General features: G+C 69.2%; 4 protein-coding genes across 6 annotated transcripts; 1 reads left to right on the top strand and 3 right to left on the bottom strand.

Annotated features, from left to right (window-relative positions):
- Nucleotide 1: 1 nt before the first annotated feature.
- MOGS (mannosyl-oligosaccharide glucosidase) lies at nucleotides 2-2888 on the bottom strand. Its single transcript, XM_040589657.1, has 4 exons — nucleotides 2567-2888; nucleotides 2219-2439; nucleotides 1936-2129; nucleotides 2-1852 (listed from the first exon to the last, which is right to left on the bottom strand). The coding sequence occupies exons 1-4, from the start codon at nucleotides 2598-2600 to the stop codon at nucleotides 142-144; spliced, it is 2160 nt and encodes a 719-aa protein (XP_040445591.1). The 5' UTR covers nucleotides 2601-2888; the 3' UTR covers nucleotides 2-141.
- A 200-nt stretch (nucleotides 2889-3088) lies between these two features.
- On the bottom strand, nucleotides 3089-8173 carry LOC121086237 (programmed cell death protein 4-like). The gene is made up of 11 exons (XM_040589707.1): nucleotides 8006-8173; nucleotides 6739-7015; nucleotides 6210-6307; nucleotides 5974-6087; nucleotides 5128-5349; nucleotides 4602-4699; nucleotides 4425-4539; nucleotides 3767-3874; nucleotides 3589-3699; nucleotides 3365-3504; nucleotides 3089-3297 (listed from the first exon to the last, which is right to left on the bottom strand). Exons 1-11 carry the CDS (start codon nucleotides 8159-8161, stop codon nucleotides 3246-3248), a joined length of 1491 nt encoding a protein of 496 aa, XP_040445641.1. The 5' UTR covers nucleotides 8162-8173; the 3' UTR covers nucleotides 3089-3245.
- A 192-nt stretch (nucleotides 8174-8365) lies between these two features.
- CCDC142 (coiled-coil domain containing 142) lies at nucleotides 8366-13413 on the bottom strand. The gene is made up of 11 exons (XM_040589642.1): nucleotides 13304-13413; nucleotides 12866-12980; nucleotides 10988-12451; nucleotides 10790-10876; nucleotides 10275-10439; nucleotides 10026-10183; nucleotides 9625-9777; nucleotides 9357-9471; nucleotides 9096-9273; nucleotides 8807-9018; nucleotides 8366-8654 (listed from the first exon to the last, which is right to left on the bottom strand). The coding sequence occupies exons 1-11, from the start codon at nucleotides 13349-13351 to the stop codon at nucleotides 8398-8400; spliced, it is 2952 nt and encodes a 983-aa protein (XP_040445576.1). The 5' UTR covers nucleotides 13352-13413; the 3' UTR covers nucleotides 8366-8397.
- TTC31 (tetratricopeptide repeat domain 31) lies at nucleotides 13350-18863 on the top strand. 3 transcript variants are annotated; one of them, XM_040589682.1, is made up of 17 exons: nucleotides 13350-13803; nucleotides 14054-14115; nucleotides 14222-14291; nucleotides 14380-14633; nucleotides 14864-14947; nucleotides 15185-15253; nucleotides 15438-15605; nucleotides 15701-15832; nucleotides 15922-16018; nucleotides 16334-16424; nucleotides 16503-16644; nucleotides 17014-17115; nucleotides 17192-17282; nucleotides 17479-17605; nucleotides 17724-17798; nucleotides 18036-18138; nucleotides 18231-18863. In XM_040589682.1, the coding sequence occupies exons 1-17, from the start codon at nucleotides 13350-13352 to the stop codon at nucleotides 18345-18347; spliced, it is 2238 nt and encodes a 745-aa protein (XP_040445616.1). In that variant the 3' UTR covers nucleotides 18348-18863. The 3 variants fall into 3 exon arrangements, with proteins under 3 accessions (XP_040445616.1, XP_040445605.1, XP_040445627.1); XM_040589671.1 differs by having other exon boundaries at nucleotides 14204-14291; XM_040589693.1 differs by lacking the exon at nucleotides 14222-14291 and having other exon boundaries at nucleotides 13513-13803.
- The last annotated feature ends 599 nt before the right edge of the window (nucleotides 18864-19462 follow it).

Genomic DNA, 19462 nt, shown 5'->3' with positions numbered 1-19462 from the left:
ATGGTGGCGGAGGTTTATTGGAGGTGAGGCAGTGGGGTCTGGCACAGTGGCCCTCCACATGCCTCCACCCGCACCTGAGAAAAAACGGGCAGGGCCAGCAGCTGCCTGCACCTCGGCCAGCTGTGGCAGCTGCTGGTGGGCCTAGTAGTCTTCAGCCATTGCCAGCACAACCAGTGCGGACCAGCCAGCAAAAGGGTGGCAGCCCTGCCCGCGCCCGGTGCTGTCACTGTAGTGCTCCCAGAGGAAGCCGCTCTCAGCGTGCTGCCGGTACAGGTTGGCCACCAGGTTGTGGCGCAGCTCACGGTACAGCTCTGCTGCCTGCTCCCGCTGTGGCCCCTCAGTGTTGGCATAGCTGTGCAGTGCCTGCAGTGCCAGGTAGTTGATGTTGACCCAAATGGAGCCGCGCCAGTATGGGGGGTCGTGCTGGGTGTTGCGCTGCATGTAGAGCGGGCTGTCACGGGCCAGTGAGCGCAGCCCAAAGGGTGTCCAGAGCTGCTGCTCACTGCGCATGGCAGCCAGCACAGCGGGCAGCCGTGGTGAGTCAGGGCGCAGCAGCTGCAGCAGCAGCGGGAAGAGGCTAACATAGCCCAGGGCCCCCACGAAGCGGAGCCGCGGGGCCTCCCGCACCTCCCGCACCAGCTGTGGGGCTGCAGGGGGTTGACCTGGAGCCGGGGGGGCTGGGGACTGCCAGCGCAGCCCCACAGCTGCGCTGTGGTTGCCATAATCGGCAAAGGCACCCAGTTCTGGGGCCCAGTGCAGCTGCTCCAGCAGCCCGTTGTCACTCAGTGCCTGCTCCATCACCCGGTAGGGCCCAGCCGGCTCCCCCAGCCGCTCGGCCACCTCCGCCAGCACACGGGAGGCCAGCGCCATCCAGCAGCGCAGGTCCAGATGCCGCTCCTCAGGTGAGGGGTGGGAGGCACGGGGATAGTCATCCAGCCCCGAGGCCAGTGTCTTGGGGTTGAGGAAGCGCTCGGGCTGGGTGTCACGGCCACGCCAGCGGAAGGTGAGGGGCAGGGGCCCAGCCTGCGTCTGGTTGTACCAGTTGTACCAGGCGTGCAGGCGGGGGAAGAGGCGGCGCAGGTAGGGCAGGGGGGCGTTGGGCAGCAGCCGCTGCAGCGCCAGCAGTAATGTTGGGGGGTTGGCCGTCTCGCTGTGCTGCAGGAGGAACTCGGGGGGCACCTTGGCTCGTGCCTCCTCCCCCAGAATCTGCTCCCGGGGTATCCATCCCTCAGTGTTCATCAGGTCCAGCCAGTGAGCAATCACCTCCCGGCTCAGCACTGGGTCCCAGCGTGCCAGCAGCAGCTGGTGGAAGCCCTCATCCCAGAGGAAGCCGCGGGGGAAGAAAGAGCGGGAGGGGACGGCAGTGAAGAGAACGGCCTCAGGGGCGGCAACGGGTCGCTCCTGCAGGGGGGACTGCACCAGCGAGCGCCCGTGGAAGTAGCCCATCCCTCCCAGGAGATCGCTGAGAGCAGCCTGGGCGAAGCGCTGCTGCGGTAGGGGGAAGCCCTTACGGCCCAGCCCGAAGGTCTCCTCAAAGCGCTGCTCGAAGGCAGCCACATGCTGCGAGAGTGCCGCCGACAGCGCGCCCCCTGCCAGCCGGCCGGGCCGGCCCACCACGCTGCCTGACTCGAAGGTCACCTCCACGATGCCCGGTGGCTCCAGCGTCACCTGGTGCAGCAGCAGCTGTCCCTCACGTGGGTGTTCCCCTGGCAGCCCCTGAAAGGTGTCGACGGCGAAGAAGCGGCGGCGGGGCCCCCCCGGTGGGGTGAAGACGAAGCGGTTGCTCAGGCTACTCCGCACTACCTCAGTCAGGCGGTGCAGCCCTGGGCTTGCTGCCTCCAGGTAGTTGTAGCTGTGAAGAAGCAGAGAGATGGCATCAGGGGACAGGACAGGGGACAGCAGCAAGGAGGGGGGCTGCCACGGCAAAGCACCCACCTGGCGTATTTGGGGTCCTCCCTGCTCTCAGTAGTGGGACGGAGGAAGGTGAGGGTGAAGCTCCCCAGCTCCTCCGCTGTCCCTGTCACAGCAGCCAGCCGTGTCCTGTTCTCCAGGTGTGGCTTCAGTGTCCCCTGCCCGTCTGTGGCGACGTAGAAGAAGAGGGAGAGGAGCGGGACTGGGGTGCCCACACCCTGCGGAGGAAGAGGAAGGGGGGAAACACAAAGAAGGGGGCTGCCCGGCGCTCCGGCTGTTCTCCCGGCAGACGCAGCCCCATCCTCACCTCCATCCGTGCAGTGATGCGCCAACTCCAATCCCCTCCGTGCTCCCCTCCCAGTCGTTTAACGAATTCGGTTTTTAAGAACAAGCCTTTGTCTCGAATCTCCTGCACCCCGAAATTCACCCCGTCGTGCATCAACCAGCCATATCGCGACAGACCGTCACTCTGCTCGCAGGTGTGGCGTAAGCTGCCTCCCCCCTCGCCTTGCTGAAGCCACATCAGCCCTGAGGGCACCGGGGGGGGCGGTTCAGTCTCGGTTCTCCGGGCGGGAGCAGGGGCAGGCCGAGCCCCGGGGCAGGGCTTGCCCTGCCCCGGGGCTCGGCCTGCCCCGCTCCCGCCGCTGTCTCTCACCGGTAACGAGAGCTCGTGGGCTACGTGTCTTCATCCCGAAGTAGACGTGAGGCCGGTAAGTCCCCCAGAAGCGGTGGGGCGAGGCGAGAGGCCCGGTAGAATCGGGGGGGAGCGCGGGGGGCGCAGGGTGGGGGGTAACGAGGCGGGCGGCCGCGCTCCACCGGTTCCATTCGGTCGCCACCGCCGCCACGCCCAGCGCCACCGCCGCCGCCGCCGCCGCTATCACCAGCGCCGTCCGGCCCCGGCCCGGTCCCCGCTGTTGTTCCCGACGGGTCCCGCGGTCCCGGGCCCGTTCCCGAGCTCCTTCCCCGCCGCGCCGCCGCCGCTCGCCCGCCATGGCCCGGCCGCGCCGCTTGCGTCATCACGGCGCGACGCAGGGAGAGCGGCGCCGTGCGGAGGGGCGGCCGTCGCGCAGCGCCCCCTCGTGGCCCGGCGGGAAAGCGGCGGGATCAGTCCGCTCCTCCCACAGCCGGCCCCGAGGGGACGAGGACACCACCCCCCACACAGGCTGGACTCGGCACGTCCTCGAAAGCTGCTTTATTGTGTCTCTTGCTCGGCCCCACAGGCGGGTGGGGGGTCCCGAGCACAAGGCTGGGGGGAGGGGGGGGCTGCCCCTGCCCCTGGCCCCACCCCTCTCCCCCCCAGCCCGCTGCGGGGGCCGATGGCCACCAGCGCTCGGTCACTGCTTCACCTGTCCCCCGTCGCCCTCGCTCACAAAGCGCTTGCGGCCCCTGCAGAGGAAGATGAGGATGAGGAGGAAGACGAAGGGGGGGGACCCCCCGGCACCCCCCCCAGTACCTGGTGGGGCAGGCATCCCGCAGCGCCCTGGTGATGATGCCGTGGTCGAAGCAGAGCTCCACCAGCCGCTCCAGGAGCCCGTGGGCCAGTGGCACATCCAGGCTGATGTCCCCCAGCTCCTTGTACACCCGCTGGAAGCCCTGGGGGGCCAGGGGGACACAGGGCACAGTGTCAGCCCCAGGGGTGGGCTGCCCACTGCCCCCTGCCCTGCAACCCACGCTCACCCGGTTCATCTGGTCCAGTGTCACCAGCCCCGTCTCCCACAGCACCTTCAGCAGCGTCACCATCATGGCCACGGGCCCCTCGCCAGAGCCCTCCAGCACCATCACCACTGCCTGTGGGTGGCAGGCATCAGCGGGGCTGCGGGGGCCCCCCCGCACCATTGGGACCCCCAGCCCTCACCTCGTACACCAGCTCGTGGTGGAAGTGGGGGACCTCCAGCTCCCGCAGGCAGTGCTCGGCCTCTGACACCTCCCCGGAGAGCAGGTACTCCCGCAGCAGCAGGTTCATCTGGGGACAGAGGCAGGTGCGGGGCACCGGGATGGTGGGGGGGTGTGCGGGGATGGCAGGGGGGCACGAGAACAGTGGGGGGGCATGAGGATGGTGGGAGGATGGGATGGGGGGACACGGAGATTGTGGGGCCACAGGGACAGTGGGGGGACATGGGGACAGCAGACAGTACGGAGGGGGCATGGGGACAGTGGGGGGACACAAGGATGGCGGAGGGGCACAGGGATGGGGGTGAGAGGGGGACATGGGAATGGCAGGGGGACAGTATGATGGGGACGTAGGGGGACATGGGGATGGCAGGGAGGCAGCACATCAGGGACCCAAGGGTGGCACAGGGGAAAGCATGGGGATGCAGCCAGGGTATGGCTGAGGGCACTCCTGATGCGAGGAGGGCGCAGGGACAGCCAGGCGTCACCACTGCACCGGGTGGGCACATGTCTTGTGGGGGACATGCCCAGGGGGACATGACAGCCGGGACACACCCCGGGGGCTGCAGCCAGGGAGTAGGTGCCCATGGGGTGGGCAGGGGGTGCAGGGGGCAGGTGCTGACCTCCTTGACCAGGTGCTTGACGGGGCGCTGGCCGCCCCCCACACCCCAGACGTTGTCCAGCCGGTTGACTTCACGCTTGATGCGGAGCAGGACGGCGGCACGGTCAAGGGCGGCCCTGCGGGACAGGCGGGTGAGGGGGCGCACGGTGGGGGCAGCAGGGGCCGGGGCAGTGCTTACCTGGCATGCTCACAGCTCACGCGCCCCTTGTAGCGCTCCAGGAAGTCCAAGGGCAGTGCGTGGTCGGCCACCGCCCGGGCAATGAACTGCCCCAGCATCTGGAGACAAAGCATCAGCACTGCTGCCCACCCCCCACAGCCACCAGGTGTCCCCCGGCATGGCCATGGCACCCCCATCGTGGCTGTGTGTCCCCAGAGCATTGCCCAGCATGGCCACAGCCCCCCAGAGCACCACCCAACATGGTCATGACCCCTCCGGCATAGCTGTGTGTCCCCAGAGCAACCCCTTGCCCGGCCGTGGCCCCCCCCAGCACAGCCACATCACTCCAGAACATCCCCCAGTACAGCCATGGCCCCCTGGCACGGCCATGTTCCCCCAGAGCATCCCACAGCACGGCCACGGCCCACAGCACAGCCAGGACCCCCGGAGCATCCCCCAGCACGGCCATGTCCCCCAGAGCAGCTCCCCCCAGCCATGCCCCCTGACCCAGCCGTGCCCCTGACCCAGCGTGCCACTGCTCCCCAACCTGGGGGGCCTCGGGGGTGTCGAGGATGAGGTCGGGCAGGTCGCGCAGCATTTTGTCGAAGGCCCAGGCGATGTCCTCGGGGGCCACAGCGCGGCCCACCAGGTCAGAGAGCAGGCGGGAGGTCAGCTCACGGTGGCTGGCCTTGCCCTCCAGCGCCAGCGCCACAGCCAGCGCGGGCACCGCGTGCCGCCGGCCGCCCAGGTTCAGCCCCCGCAGCAGCTCCTGTGCCCCACATGTTACCCCGCCGGCCACCCAAGCCCCTCCATGCCCCCCGAAGGACCCCCTTCTCCCCTGCCTTGCATCGCTCCCCCAAAGGTCCCTGCCACCACACGGTGCCCAGCCCCTCCTCAGGGACCCCTCCCCAGCAGCGAGTATCAGTGGCACCAGGGCACCCCTGTCCCTTCCCCCAGGGACAATGCCCAGCCCTGAGGGACCCCCTTTCTCCCTCCCCAGATCAGCCTTTCCAAAGGTCCCCACCACTAAGGGACCCCTCCCCATCCCAGCCTGCCCCATAACTGAGGGACCAGGGCACCCCCATCCCCTCCTCGGGGGATCCCTCCCCAGCACTGAAGGTCCATGTCACCAGGGCACCCTCACTCCCAGGGACCCTCCCCAACCCTGAAGGACCCCCTTTCTCCCCCGACCCCGCCAGCCTGGCCCCTCCAGAGGTCACCATGACCAAGGGACGCCTCTCCCCAGGGGACCCTGCCCCTCCCCGAAGGGTCCCTATCAGCCACAGACCCCCATCCCCTCCCCACACAACCCTTCCCCACTCTGGCCTGCCCCATCCCTCAGGGTCCTTGTCACTTGGGGCCCCTGTCCCACAAGCCCCCAGCCCCGACGCACCATGACCTCACTGGTGTCCCCGTGCTCGAAGTACTCCAGCACCATGGGCTGCACATTCTTCTCCAGCTCCCCTTCCTCCAGCTCGGGCACTACAGTAGCATAAACTGTGTCCCCCTGCGGGGACAGCATGATGCCACCCCTGCCTGCACTGCTGCCCACGGCCAGCCGACCCAGGCAGGGCTGCCCATGAGGGCAGGGGGTGGCAGGGGGCTAGAGGGAGGGTGGCAGTGCCATACCTGAGCCACTTCATCGTAGTTGGGGTCACGGGCATCAGGCTCCTGGTAGCCATAGACCAGGCCGGGGGCACCCCACACGCCCTTGCCCCCAGCACCGCCTGCACCGGGCACGCATGGGGTGAGCGGGGGCGTGGTGGTGGCAGGGCCCCCAGTGGTGCCCCCCCAGGTGGGGACTGGGGTGCTGGCAAGGAGCCCAGCTCCACAGGGGACACAAAGGGGTCCCAGCCCCATGGGGGATGCAGGAGAGGGTAGAGGGTTGATAGAGCTATGGGGGGTCCCAGCCCCATGGCAGGTACAGGAGGGGTCGTGCAGAGTCCCAGCCCCATGGGGGATGAAGGAAGGGTCCCAGCCCCATGGGGGGGATGCAGGAGGGGTCCCAGCCCCAGGGGGGGTACAGGAGGGGCCATGCAGGGTCCCAGCTCAACAGGGGGTGACGGAGCCACACAGGGTCCCAGCCCCGCAGGGGGAATGCAGGAGGGGTCCCAGCCCCATGGGGGTCACAGGAGGGGTGGGCGCTGCCGCCCCTCACCTTTCTTGGGCAGCCCGCGGCCCTTGCCCATGCGGGACCTGCGGTCATGCGCCCGGCCCTTGGGGCTGCCAGGCTCGGTGCCGGGCTCGGTGCCCTCGGAGAGCGACTCACGGGCTGAGTCCCGGGATGAGGTTCGCCGCAGCCGCCGCTTGGCCTTGGCCTTCAGCCGAGCCTCGTGCAGCAGCTTCTCCTGGGGGGTCCAGGTGCGAGGACCCCCAGCCCCCAGCAGCTCCTCATCCCTGTCCTCCTCCTCCTCCGCAGCTGCCAGGCAGGGGCCCTGCACACCGTGGGCACTGTCACCGTGCACTGGGACACCATGGCACACTGGGACACCCCAAGAGACCCCTACTGTGCACCCCCCGGCCTCTCCTGGGACCGCTGCCATACACCCCCAGGCCTCCCCTGGGACCCCCACCATGCAGCCGCCAGCCTCTTCTAGGACCCCCACAGACCCCCAGCCTCCTCCTGGGACCCCCACCATGCATCTGTCAGCCTTTCCTTGGACCCCCGCGGACTCTTGGACTCTCCTATGACCCCTATATACCCCGAGTCTCCCCCCAGGAACCCCACCGTGCACCCCTCAGCCTCCCCTGGGACCCCTGCTGTGCACCCCCTAGCCTCTTCTAGGACCCCCATGGACCCCCAGCACCCCCATGGGGCCCCCACCATGCATCCGTCAGCCTTTTCCTAGCACCCCCAGGGAGTCTTGGCCTCACCTGGGACCTCCATAGACCCCCAGCCTCCCCCAGGACCCCCACCATGCACCATTCAGCCTCTTCTGGGACCTCCACCGTGCACCCCCTAGCCTCTTCTAGGATTCCAACGGACCCCAGCCTCCCCTAGGACCTCCAAGGGGTCCCCGCCATGCAGCCTCCAGCCTCTCCTAGGAAGCCCATGGACCCGCAGCCTCCCCTGGGACCACTGTCATACAATGCCCAGCCTCTCCTAGGACCCCCACGGACCCCCAGCCTCCCCATGGGACCCCCACCGTGCACCCCTCAGCCTCCTCTGGCACCCCCACCGTGCACCCCCTAGCCTCTCCTAGGATGCCCACAGACTCCCTGCCCCTCCTGAGACCCCCATGGGACCCCGAGACCCCACCCGTACACCCCGCAGCCTCCCCCGGGCTCTCCTACCATGCACCCCCTGCTCTCCCCTGGGACCTCCAACCCCGCAGGGACCCCCTATCCCGCACACGTAGCCCCTGTCCCAACAGGGGCTCAGCCGGTGATAGCGGGGACGGCTCGGTGCCGCTGCCGTTACTTGCCGTGGCGAAGGGGAGGCCACGGTCAGCGGCGCCCAGCTCGGTAACGGGGACGGCCATGGCGGGGCGGCACCGGGGCCGCACCGGGACCGGGAAGGGGGTGCTCGGCTCGGCCCGACCCCGCCCCGCGGCGGAAATGACCGGGAGCGGCGGCATCATGGGAGCCGTAGTCACACCGTGAGCTCCGGTAAACCCCCCGCCCCCGGGCCACCAGGCCAGGGGCTTCGGTTGCGGTGCAGACCCCACCCCACCGGCAAGCGGCACCGGTTAGAACACGCTGCTTACTGAGGGGGGGTCCCAGACACTCCCCCCGGGGACTCGTTGTACCGGGATGCGCTCACAGCCAAGGAACAGGGACAGACATGGGGACACCGCAGCCGTTTTATTGCCACCGATCAGACCTCGGGGTTGTTGCCGACGCATGGTAAACCCGGTACGCGCCAGCGGCGAGCCCGATGTAGCCGTAACGATAGCCACTGCTGCTGGTTGCCCGTTAAGTAGGATTCGGGGACACTGCTCTGTAGCCGCGCCAGTGGCTCAGCACCGGGAGCCAACGGAGGGGTCCCCGGTGTCGCCGTTGCTGCCTCTAGGGTGTCCAGGCTGTGCAGGTTGCCCGACGTCGGCTCCGGTGGGTGGGCACCGTTGTCCAAACCTGGCCATGAAGAGGAGACAGGAGTCACAGCAGGGCAATGGAGCCTCTGTGCCGGGGATGTAGCCCATCCTCCCGGCTGTTCCCCCACCACGTGCTCCCCAACACCAGCGCTGCCGCTTCAGCGTGGCCGAGTGTCCCCCCCCGTGACTCACAGCAGCGGCGCAGAGAGTGCCAGGGGCGGGGGGCCATGCCAGCCACCCCCCCGGGCTGCTGCAGGAGGCAGAGGATGGCCCCATCCATCTGCTGGAAGACACGAAGGGACAGCAGAGACTGCCGGGTCTCAGGGGCCAGCCCGTAGCGCTCCGAGGCTACCAGCTCCCGCACCAGCTCGAAGTCCTGCCGCAGCTGCAAGGCTCCCTGCAGGCTGGGGGACAGTGGCAGTGCTCAGCCCAGCCACCCCAGCGCTGCCCGCACCACCCCAGACCCCCCCACACCTGCTACCTGAACTTGATCCTCTGTGCCAGGATGTGGTCCATCCAGGCCTCCAGGAAGGCGGTGGTCACCCGTGCCAGGGCGGGCGCCTGGGCATCGTGGGGCAGGAGCTGGGCGCCCTGCAGCACCTGGCCCAGCACTGCCTGGGCCGCTGCTGCCGCATATGCGCTGGGGGAGCTGGGCAGGTCTGTGGGGGGACAATGGGATGCCTGTTCAGCCCTGATGGCTGCTCCAATGGTGGCCCTGCCGGCACCGAGGCACCCGACCCACCAGCGCGGAGGCCGACCCTCCAGTGCTTTCCCAGAGGCATGGTCTGGTCGAAGATCGCTGCCGACATCTGCTTGCAGTTGGTGGAGAACATCTTCAGCACATCCCCTGAGAAGAGCTGGGGGGGCAGAGCGGGGGCGTTCAGTGTGGCATAGCAGGCACGCGGCTCCCTGCGCCTGCCCCAGCTGTGCCCAGCTGGAGTGGAACCACCAGGGTCCCTGCCGGCATGGCGCAGCTCCTGGAGGTGCTGCCTGCCACAGCCGTGCCGTACCTGGATGCTGGCAGCCATGGAGCAAATCTGCTGGCAGAGCTGGAGCTCCTGGGGGGACAGTGCGGCAGGAGGCGGCTGTGGGGGGGCGTCCCCAGGCTCCAGGAAGGTCCCAGTCACCAGCACAACCAGTCTGTCTGTCTCCATCTTCAGCAGCTGGAGGGAAGAGGGGTGAGATGAATCCTGCCCAGTGGCCAGCGCCACAGCCAGCCCCCAGCCACACAGCCCCACACCAGCCACACAGTGAGCCCCCAGTCAGTCCCACTGCCAGCTCCAAACCCATCACCAGCCCCCAGCCCCACAGCCTGGCCAGCCCCAGCCCCACAGCCAGCCCCCAGTCCTACAGCCAGCCCCACAGCCCAGCCAGCCTTAGCCCCACACACGGGTGCCCATCCCGGGTATACCTGCAGGTCCCCCTGAGTGACGAGCAGGAACTGCGGCAGGGCCCAGGCTGCCAGGTACCGGCAGGCTCTGCCCATCAGCCAGGAGCAGGCAGCCTGTGATGTGGCCAAGCAGCAGCCCAGCACCTGCAGGCGCAGGCAGGGTGAGCCAGGGGGGTGGCCTGGTGGGAGGTAGGGCTGGGTGGTTAAAGGAGCAGTGGCCACCAGGGGAACCCTGGGGTGCCCATCCCCGTTCCCTGAGACCCCACTCACCGGGCGGGCGGGTGGGCAGGGGCTGCAGGCAACGCAGGGCGAAGGCCAGGCCTGGATAGAGCCGCTGCAGACACTGCGCTGTCCTGCTCCACACCGGCCCTGCTGCCGGTACCGGCTCCCCCAAGCACTTGTCGGACAGACCCGAGCCCAGCGCGCAGGCAAAGTCTGGGGGGAGGGCACTGGTCAGCGTCCTGTGCCACCCTCCTGCTTGCACCCCGTACCCCGCACTATGCACCCCATACCCTGCACCACACACCCTGTAATCTGCAGCATGCACCCCATACCCTGCACCATGCACCCTGTACCCTGCATGCTGTACCCCACACCCTGTTCCCTGCACCCCATACCACACACCCTGCACCATGCACCCTGTACCCTGCATGCTGTACCCCACACCCTGTTCCCTGCACCCCATACCACACACCCTGCACTCTGTACCCCACACCGTGCACCCCACACCCCATACTACACACCCTGTACCCCACACCCCTCACCATGCACCCCGCACCCCATACCTCTCTCCCAGCTCTGGAGGACGGCCCGGCAGAGCAGGCGCAGGCAGAGCCATCCCAGTTCCTCCTCGCACTCTCGGGGGACACCAGCTGCAGGAAAGGGGGCGTGAGTGCCAGTGCACCCCGTGGTGGCACCGGAGGGGTCCCAGAGGAGCTGCTCCTCACCACCCAAGGCTACCCACTGCATCGGCCCCCACTTACCCTGGGTGAGAGCGTGGCTCAGCTCCTGCGTGGCAGCCATGGCCCTGCCAGCTCCGCAATGCGGCCAACCCAGGCAGTGCCCTAGCGCGGTTCCAGCAGCCCCCCAGAACAGCTGCCGGTACTGGGCGTGCAGGGCCTCCGCTGCCGGTGCACGGGAAGCATCCAGCCACCGCACCGTCTTCCAGCCGGCAGAGCTGGGCCTGGTGGCTGTGCCCAGGCTGGCCGCTGGCAGCTTGGGGCTCTCTACTGCTGCCGCCAGCTTCTCCTGCTTGGGTCCATGGAGGACGTGGTGCCAGAGGCTGTCAGCAGAGGCCACCAGCACCCCCAGGATCTGGCCCATCAGCTCCTCGTCCTCCCGGCACAGTGCCCACAGCTCGCCAGCGAGGCCTGGCAGCTCCTCCTGCCTGGACGGTCCCGCGTCCACTACCACTGTGGCACCACACTCCAGGGGCCAAGGCACTGTGGCATCCTCCCAGCAGACGTGTTCTGCCCTGCCGCCCCCATCCCACGGCTGCAGCAGGGGCTGGAGCCGCTCAGCCACCAGCCGGCCCCGCTCAGCTGCCAGGATGCCCAGCACCCTGGCCACGGGGAAGGCATGGGAGCCATCACCGGTAGCCCTGTGGCAGCCAGTGATGCCAGCAGGCAGGCAGCCAGCAACGCCCAGCTCCAGGGCCAGGTCGCCCACCACGTGGTTGTAGATCTCCAGGCCCTGGAAGAGGTCAGAGAGCAGCGCCGAGGAGGGGGCAGTGGCGGGGGCAGCCCGTGCCAGCCCCCGCAGCCATGCCTCGGCGTGGCGCTCAACTAGCCGCACCGCATGCAGCGCCAGCAGCAGCAATGCCCGCCGCATGTGCGCCACTGACTCGTGCCTGCGTAGCAGCAGCGGCCGCAGCCATGGATCACTGCTCATCCGCCGCCGCAGCCCACTCCAGTGGCCGGCATGTGTCCGCAGCTCCTGGCAGAGCTCCCGCAGCGGCTGAGCGGCACCCAGCTCCCCCACCAGCAGCTCCGGCCGCTCCACCAGTGCCAGGAGCCGGCGGAGAAAGTCTGAGGCGGCCTTCAGCCGGCGGCTGTAGTCGCGGGCGAGGCGGAGGTGGTGGCGGTGCTGCAGCAGGGCGTGCAGGGCCGCGCCACGCTCAGCCACGCACGGGTGGACAGGGTGGTAGGAGAAGGCAGGGGTGGCAGTGGTGGTGCTGTCGCCGGGCTGGGGCCGCACGCGGCCCCGAAAGGTCTCGGTGCGGGGGTCCTCCCAGACGCAGAGGCAGCGGCGCAGCCCTGAGAAGCTCTGCTCCAGCAGGGCCAGGAGGGCCGGCGTTTCCTCCTCCTCCTCGTCCTCATCCTCGCTGCCGTAGCCACGCTCACGGGGTCGTGGGGACAGCAGGCGCCGCAGGCTGGGGCTGACACAGTTGCGCAGCATGGCCTCTGCCTTCTGCAGGGAGCGGGCCAGGCCCCCCAGGGAGCTGCTGCCTGCCAGGGCAGGGACCCTCAGTGTGCGACAGCCCCTGCCTGCAGCTACCCCGGCTCTGCCCCAGCACACGGAGGGGACAGCAGCACAGCCACACTGCTCTGTAGCCGCCCCAGCCCTGCCAGTGCCAGTGCCAAGTCCCCCAGCCCCTGTGGGCACCTGGGGAGCCCCCGGCTCCTACTGGCATAGGACCCGTCCCAGGGGACTGCCAGCTGGTGGAGACCCTCGCATACGTGTGACATGCTATCAACACACTAACCGTACAGCGTTGTCACCTGTCCTGCCCCCTGCAGCGCCCACCCCCCCGGGACGCAGAACCCCGTCCTGCTTCCCCTCCAGCCCACAGGGCCGTGGGTGATGGGGGGCCGAGCCTCCCATCTCCCAGGCTGGCTCCCCGGCCCGGGCCAGCCCCTCACCTGTCTCGGCGGGCTCCCCGCGGGCAGCCCCATCCCCCGGGCCGGGCAGGGTGGGGCGGGCCGTCAGCAGCAGGAGAAGGAGGTTGCCCGGGCCGGCGCCACCGCTGTCACCCGCCTGCGAGGGACCGTGGGCAGGTCAGGTTCCCGCCCGGTCGTGGGTGGGGCAAGCGGCGAGGGGGTGGGGCCCTGGACGCTGCCCCCGCCCCTCACCGCTGCCAACCGCGGGGCCACCCTGCCATGGCCACGCCTCTCCAGCCAGGGCACGCCCCCTCCCGAGGGGCGGGGGGGGGGGGGCGTTGCCAAGGAGACGCAGACAGCGGCACCAGGCCCGGTGCCGCCACCACCAGGCCGGGAGCTGGAACCGGGCCCGAGGCCCAGCCATCGCCCCCGGTGACGGAGGCTGAGCCTGGGGGTCTCCCCGTCCGTTCGGCTCCTCACCTGCGGACAGGGCTCCCCGTCGCGACGCTCGGGACCGCCGTCCTCCATGCTTTGCCGGCCCCGGGGGCGGCGGGAGGAAATAGGCTTAGGCCGCGCCGGAGCTAATCCGCAGGAACGGGCAGGGCTGACCCGCCGGGAGGTCAGCGCCCCAGTGCCCGGTGGAGCTGAGGTCCCGAGCAGCGGGAGGAGGCGGGGTCCGCGGCTTGAGGGGAGGCGGGTACGGCGGGAGGGGACGCGGAGCTCCGAGCCCCCTCCGTACGGGCCTTGCGGGCCGCCGTCCTGCCCTCACCCAACATGGCGGCTGGGCAGCCTCAGCTGGCGCCGTGCCCCGCTTCCGGCCCGCGCCGTGCTCTACGTCCGGCGGCGGCGGCTCGGAGCGATGCGGGCGGCGGGCGGGCTGCGGGACCCGGCCGGGCCGGGCCTGGGCGCCTCCCGGTTCGGGGCTGCCGCCGCCGCCTGCCCCTGGGGCTGCGTGCTCGGCCCCGGCGGCTGGAGCGGCGGTACGGGGCGCGGGGGCCGGGCGGAGCGGGGCCGGGGGGGTCCCGGGGCGGCGGGAGCCGCGCTGTGAGCCGGGCCGCCGGGGCCGGGCGGAGCGGGGCCGGGGGGGTCCCGGGGCGGCGGGAGCCGCGCTGTGAGCCGGGCCGCCGGGGGCGGTGGGGCGGAAGGAGGGGCTCGCTCCCGCCCCCCCCCCCCCGCCGCCCGGTCTCGGTTTCCTTTCCGACGGCTGAGGGCCGGCTCCGCTCCCCGCAGCGCCCGTCTGCCCCAGGCACTGCCAGCCCGGCGCCGCCGAGGCCGAGCGTGGCCGCCGGCAGGTACGTGGGGACCGGGGATGGGCGGGGACCGGGGCCGGGAGCCCCGCGGGAGGCAGCGCCGCCTCCCCCGGCCCGGCCCCCTCTCCAGCTCCCGGTGCCGCCGCAGGCCGCCTCCCGCTCGGCACACTGCAGCGCGATGGGGGAAGCCTCAGGGGCCCGGGACGCCTTCGGCCGCGGTGAGTCGGGAGGGGCTGCCAGCTGGGGGCTGCCGGGGGTCCCGGTGCTCGGGAGCTGCTGCTGACAGCCCTGGCTCTTCCTGCGCAGGCCCGGGCTTCCGGTACTGCCCTGGCCGGCTGGAGGTGTCCAGCGAGGAGGAGGATGAAGAGGTGGAGGGGTGGGTCTGCTTCGGCCAGCCCTGGGACATCTCTAGCGAGGACAGCGACCCCACCTACAACTTCTGTGGGTTCAGGAAATCCTTCCTGTGCAAGGAGGATCTGCCTGCTCGGCCCCCTCAGAGCGCTGTTGAGATGAAGATGCACAGGCTGCCTGCACCCTGGGGACACCAGGTTACTGCCGAGGTGAGGGGCAGCCTCCCTGCCTGCGAGCTGCCTGTCTGCTGCCCATTTCAGCTCCCCACAGTGGCCTCACCTCAGACGTGTTGTGTCCTCCAGCCCCTTTTGTGCTCCCACCTCCTCAGGGGCCCAAAGAGAGGGGTCACAGTGCAGCTGTCAGTGCACCTGGGGCTGTCCCACTCTCCTGGCTGTGGCACAGTGCCGGGCACTCACGGTTTACCGTGTCACTCCCCCAGGAAGCAGAGAAGAACGCACAGGAGCTGGTGGCAGAGGAAGAGCGGATGAAGAGAAAGGCAGAAAAGAAGAAGCTGAAGAAGAAGGTGGGTGCACCCCACAGGGAGTTTGCCCTGCCAGCCTGCAGTGTGCAGGCAGCTGCCTGCATTTCCCTTCCTCCTGAGCCTTGCTGTTGCCTCAGGTGGGGAAGCGTGTCTCGGGGGCAGCCGGGGCTTGCTCCCACCCCACCAGCAGCACCACAATGAGCTGTGGCATGGGACCGGGTGTGGGTCTGTGGTGCTCCGTCTGGTGCCTGCTCACAGCTTACTTTCTTCACTTTCCAGAAACAGAAAGATCGGAAGAAACAAGAGAAGCTGGGACAAGAGCTGAAAAGCGAGCGGGAGGCCGAGTCGGTGAGTGACTGCACCAGCCTCTCACCCCAGCCGCTGCCTGGCCATGGGTGCTGTGGCAGCCGGGCCGTGCCACCTTCAGGGGTCCTGTAGGTCTCTGAAGGTGGGACACTGTGGGAAGAGAGGCAGGCAGGCCGCTGTCTTGCATAGCCACAGTTACCGTCTCAGTCCTGCATTCTCCTTCCAGAGCACCTCATCCCTGAGCAGTGCTGCCGGTGCTGAGTACCCCCAAAAGACCAATGCTGAGGAGGGGAAGGCCAGGCCCAGTCCCAGCCCCTCCCCACACCTCGGGGGAAGTGCAGCCTCCTCAGGAGAGGAGGCAGGAGGCCAGGGAGCCAGGGCAGAGGAGATGGAGGTGAGCGCTCCTGGTACAAGCACCAGACCAGCGTGGGGTCTGCTCTGTGGATGGGTCTGGGGCTCTGCCCGCCTTGCCCACCCTGCTTCTTCCAGGATGAGCTGGATTTGAGCTGCACCTTCGTCTTCAAAGCCCGGCAGAAAGCAGGCATGAAGCTGCCAGTGCCTGGGAAGGAGAAGCAGGCCAGGACAGTTGATGCAGAGCCAGGCAGGAGGGCGCTGGGGAAGGTGATTTGGAGCCCGTGGGGCCCTTGCTGCCCTCCCTGCCAGCCCCACAGGCACCTGCACCCTTGCTGCCCTCCCTGCCTGCCCCACAGGCACGCAAGCCCTCACTGTCCTCCCTGCCTGCCCCACGGGCACCCAAGCCTGCCCCCCTGGACGTGAGCATGGTGGAACAGAGCTTGATTCTCGCAGGTCTGTGCCTTGGGCCCCCCGGACAGCGAGGGAAGGGGGTGGGTACACGGGGGCTCTGCTTCCCGGCTCCATGGGTGGGTTTGTGCTGGGGCTCCTCACCAGCACAGCTCTTTGCAGGCTAGCATGGCTCTAGGCTGTTCCCAAAGCGCATTTACATCGTGGCTGGGTGACAATGGAGCCACTGTCTCCTCTGTGGCCCTGCTCCCCTCTGCTTGCCCCTGGCAGATGCCTGTGTCCCCAGTGCAGGCAGGGGCACAGCTCTGCTCCCTGGCCAGGCCTGGGGGGGGTCGGCAGCAGGCAATGCTCTCCCCTCAGGCCGTGGCAATGAGGCTGCCCAGAAGGGCCAATACACAGAGGCTGTGCAGGCCTTCACGGAGGCGGTGAAGCTGAACCCCATGGAGCACCGGTGAGCTTCAGGGCTGGGGAGCAGCATTCCCTCGGGGGCAGCAGGTCCTGGGCAGCAGTGACCCCACTCTCCCCATAGGCTCTTTGGGAACCGCTCATACTGCTACGAGAAGCTTCGCTGCTACGAGGAGGCACTCAGGGATGCACTGGTGTCACTGAGGCTCCAGCCCGGCTGGCCCAAAGGCTACTTCCGCAAGGGAAAGGCACTGCGGGGACTGGAGGTATCAGGGCTGGGCAGGGGGCCAGTGGGGCTGGGCAGGGGGCTGCAAGGTGCTAGGGCTGAGTAGGGGGCCACAGGGGGCCAGTGCTGGGTGTGGGGCTGGAGGTACTGGGGTGGGAGGGCTGTAGGGGGCATCATGGGGTGCAAGTGGGCTGAAGGGGGTCTGTGGAATGCTAGGGCTGAAGAGGGCAGGGGCTGTGGGATGCCAGGGCTGTGTAGGGGCTGTGGGGCACTACTGGAGCCGGGTGGGGACCATTGGGTGCCAATGGGACTGGGCAGAGCCCTGCAGGCATGGGCTGGGGGCTGAGGCTGGCTAGGTGGGGGGCTGCTGCAGGCAGCAGGAGCTCAGCTCCTCTTCTCTGGGCCCCAGCGCTATGCCGAGGCCGCCTGCACATTCAAGGAGCTGCTGCGCCTGGACAGTGCCAACACCGACGCGGCTGCCCAGCTGGAGGCCTGCCAGGCCCTGTTGCGGGTGAGTGCCCGGCCCCAGCCCTGCCAGCCCTGGCTGCTGCCCACCGGGGCCTGACTCCCTCCTTTCCCCCCTGCAGCAGAACAGCCCCCATGGCCAGAGCAGCCCAGGGGGTCCCCCTGTGTCCCCATCCCTGCTGAAGGCTGGGGAGCTGCTGCTGCCTTCCTCCGGTAAGGGACCTTGGTGCTGGTGGCGGTTTTGCTTTGGAGCCATTGGCAGAGCTGGCAGCTGTGGGGTGCGGGGGGACCTGGACTGTGGTCTTGGGGCTGGAGGAGGTCATGGGAGGATGGTGGGGCTGGGGACTGCCCATGGTGGGTGCTGTGCTGATCTGCAGAGCCAGCTGAACCCACCCCTGTCTCTCGGCAGGGAAGTGGGTGAACAGGAGCTGCCAGGACACAGACACAAGTGGCTTCATGACTGTTGTGAGCTCCAGGAGCCAGGGCCAGGCTGCGGCCAGCAGTGAGCTGACGCTGCCTCCAACCCATCCTGCCAGGTAGGGCTGGGGCAGGCAGGGTGGGGTGGGTCCCAGAGCTGCCACAGTGCTGGGGTGTCCTCAGGCTGGTGCGTGGGATCCAGAGCTGGCTGCCAGTGATACCAGTGTGGTTTGGCAGGGACTGCTATCCCCTCTGGGTGGGGAACATCACCAGCAGGATCAGCGAGAGGGTGCTGCACAGCTTCTTCAGCCGGTGAGTGTGTCTCTGTGCTGAACCCCTGTGGTGCCCATCCTGCCCCACATCACCATCCCGGTGCCCTGCCTGCCCCACATCTGTCCTGCCCTGCATAGCCAGCCAGGTGCCAAGACCCCATCCACCATTGCCCGGCCAGCCCCACACCTGCACCCATTCTCCAGCACTCCTGGCCTGGGGAGCAAACCCTGTGAGGGCGGTGGGGAGCAGTGGAGTCTCTGACCCTCCATCCTGCAGTTTTGGGGAGATCCGCTTCATCCGGATGCTGCCGGAGAGACGCTGCGCCTTCGTCAACTACACACAGAAGGTGGCGGCAGAAGCGGCCTATGCGGCCATGCAGGTGAGCCTAGGGTGGGCACCAAGCCCCTGCGGCCCCCTGGCAGGGATGGCACTGCCAGCTGTCCCCCCTCTCTCCTCCTTGCCCCCCCCCAGGATGTCGAGGTGGAGGGAAGCAGGCTCACACTGCAGCTCAAGCACCCCTCCCACGCCACCCCGTCCCCGCGGTGGCAACCAGGCGAGGTGGGTGCCCTCCCCAGGGGGCTTTGGTAGCTGGGGGGGTTCCTTGGCTTACAGCAGGGAAGCCAGATCCAGCACGAGGCTGTGTGCTCTGCCCCAGCCGGCGCCTAGGACTGGAGCAGTGGCTGCCTTCTGCTGGGCTGGGGGGAGCCAGGAGCCAAGCCCCCCACTCCCCCCAGCGCCGTTGGCTGTGGGGGCCGAGCCGGGTCCTGCCTATGCCCCCCCACCTGTGCCTTTTCCCTTGGCAGGCAGCGGGAGTGTCCCCCTCCTGCTGCCTCTGCGCTGGGGTCTGTGGGTGGGGGGCCCCTCCCGGCCCCTCGGGGGGCTGCCCCGGCCTGGGGGGCCATGCTGCCACCCCCACCCCGCCCCAGCCCTGCTGTGGGCCCAGGGCTTGCCTGCCTGGGGACATGATGTCCTGCCAGAGGCTGCAGGCAGTGGGTGCCCACCCCACAGCTCGGAGCAGGGCTGTGCCCGGGGCTGCTGTGCCTCGGCTCCTTCAGGGATTTTTACCCAATCTGGGATTTGTAATAAAACTGAGAACCAGCGGTGGCAGCGGTCTGTCCTTCCCGGTCCTCGGGCTGTCCGTCCGTCCGTCCTTCCCTTTCCCTCTGTCCCTCGTTCCCTGCCCTCGGGCCCTGCCGCCTTCCGCTGTCAGTGAAGCCGCGTCTTCCCCCCGCCCTCCTGGAGCTGCGGCTCCCACGGGCGGCCAGCAGGGGGCAGCCTCCGCCCACGCGGCGGCTCCGAAGCCCGGGCCCGGTGCTGGAAGGCTGCCCCCGGCACGGCACGGCCCAGTTCCCCCCGATACGGCACGGCTTCCCCCGCCGTGCGCTGGGACATGCCCGGCCGCGGGTACCGGACACCCACCACCCGGTGCAGCAACGGTGCGGGCTCCCCTCCCCGGCACACGTTGCCCCCTCCCGGAGCCCGAGCCCTCTGCACCGGCCGACCCTCCCTCCCCACCGGGCCGCGGCGGCTCCGGGCCCGGGGCGGGGGAGGACACATGCGTCTGCTCGGAGACCGGGACCACCGGGCCGGCCCGGGGGCTGCCGTAACCTGGGAAGTAACGGGAGCCCCCAGGTCCCCGCCCCGGGGCTGGCCTCGAGGCAGTGGTGATGGTCGCGGCACATCCCTCCTCTTCCTCCCGGTCC

This window comes from Falco naumanni, chromosome 1 (assembly GCF_017639655.2).
Source record: "Falco naumanni isolate bFalNau1 chromosome 1, bFalNau1.pat, whole genome shotgun sequence".
Taxonomy (NCBI): Eukaryota; Metazoa; Chordata; class Aves; order Falconiformes; family Falconidae; genus Falco; species Falco naumanni.
Note: the sequence above shows the minus strand (reverse complement) of the source record. Positions and strands in the feature narration are given on the sequence as shown.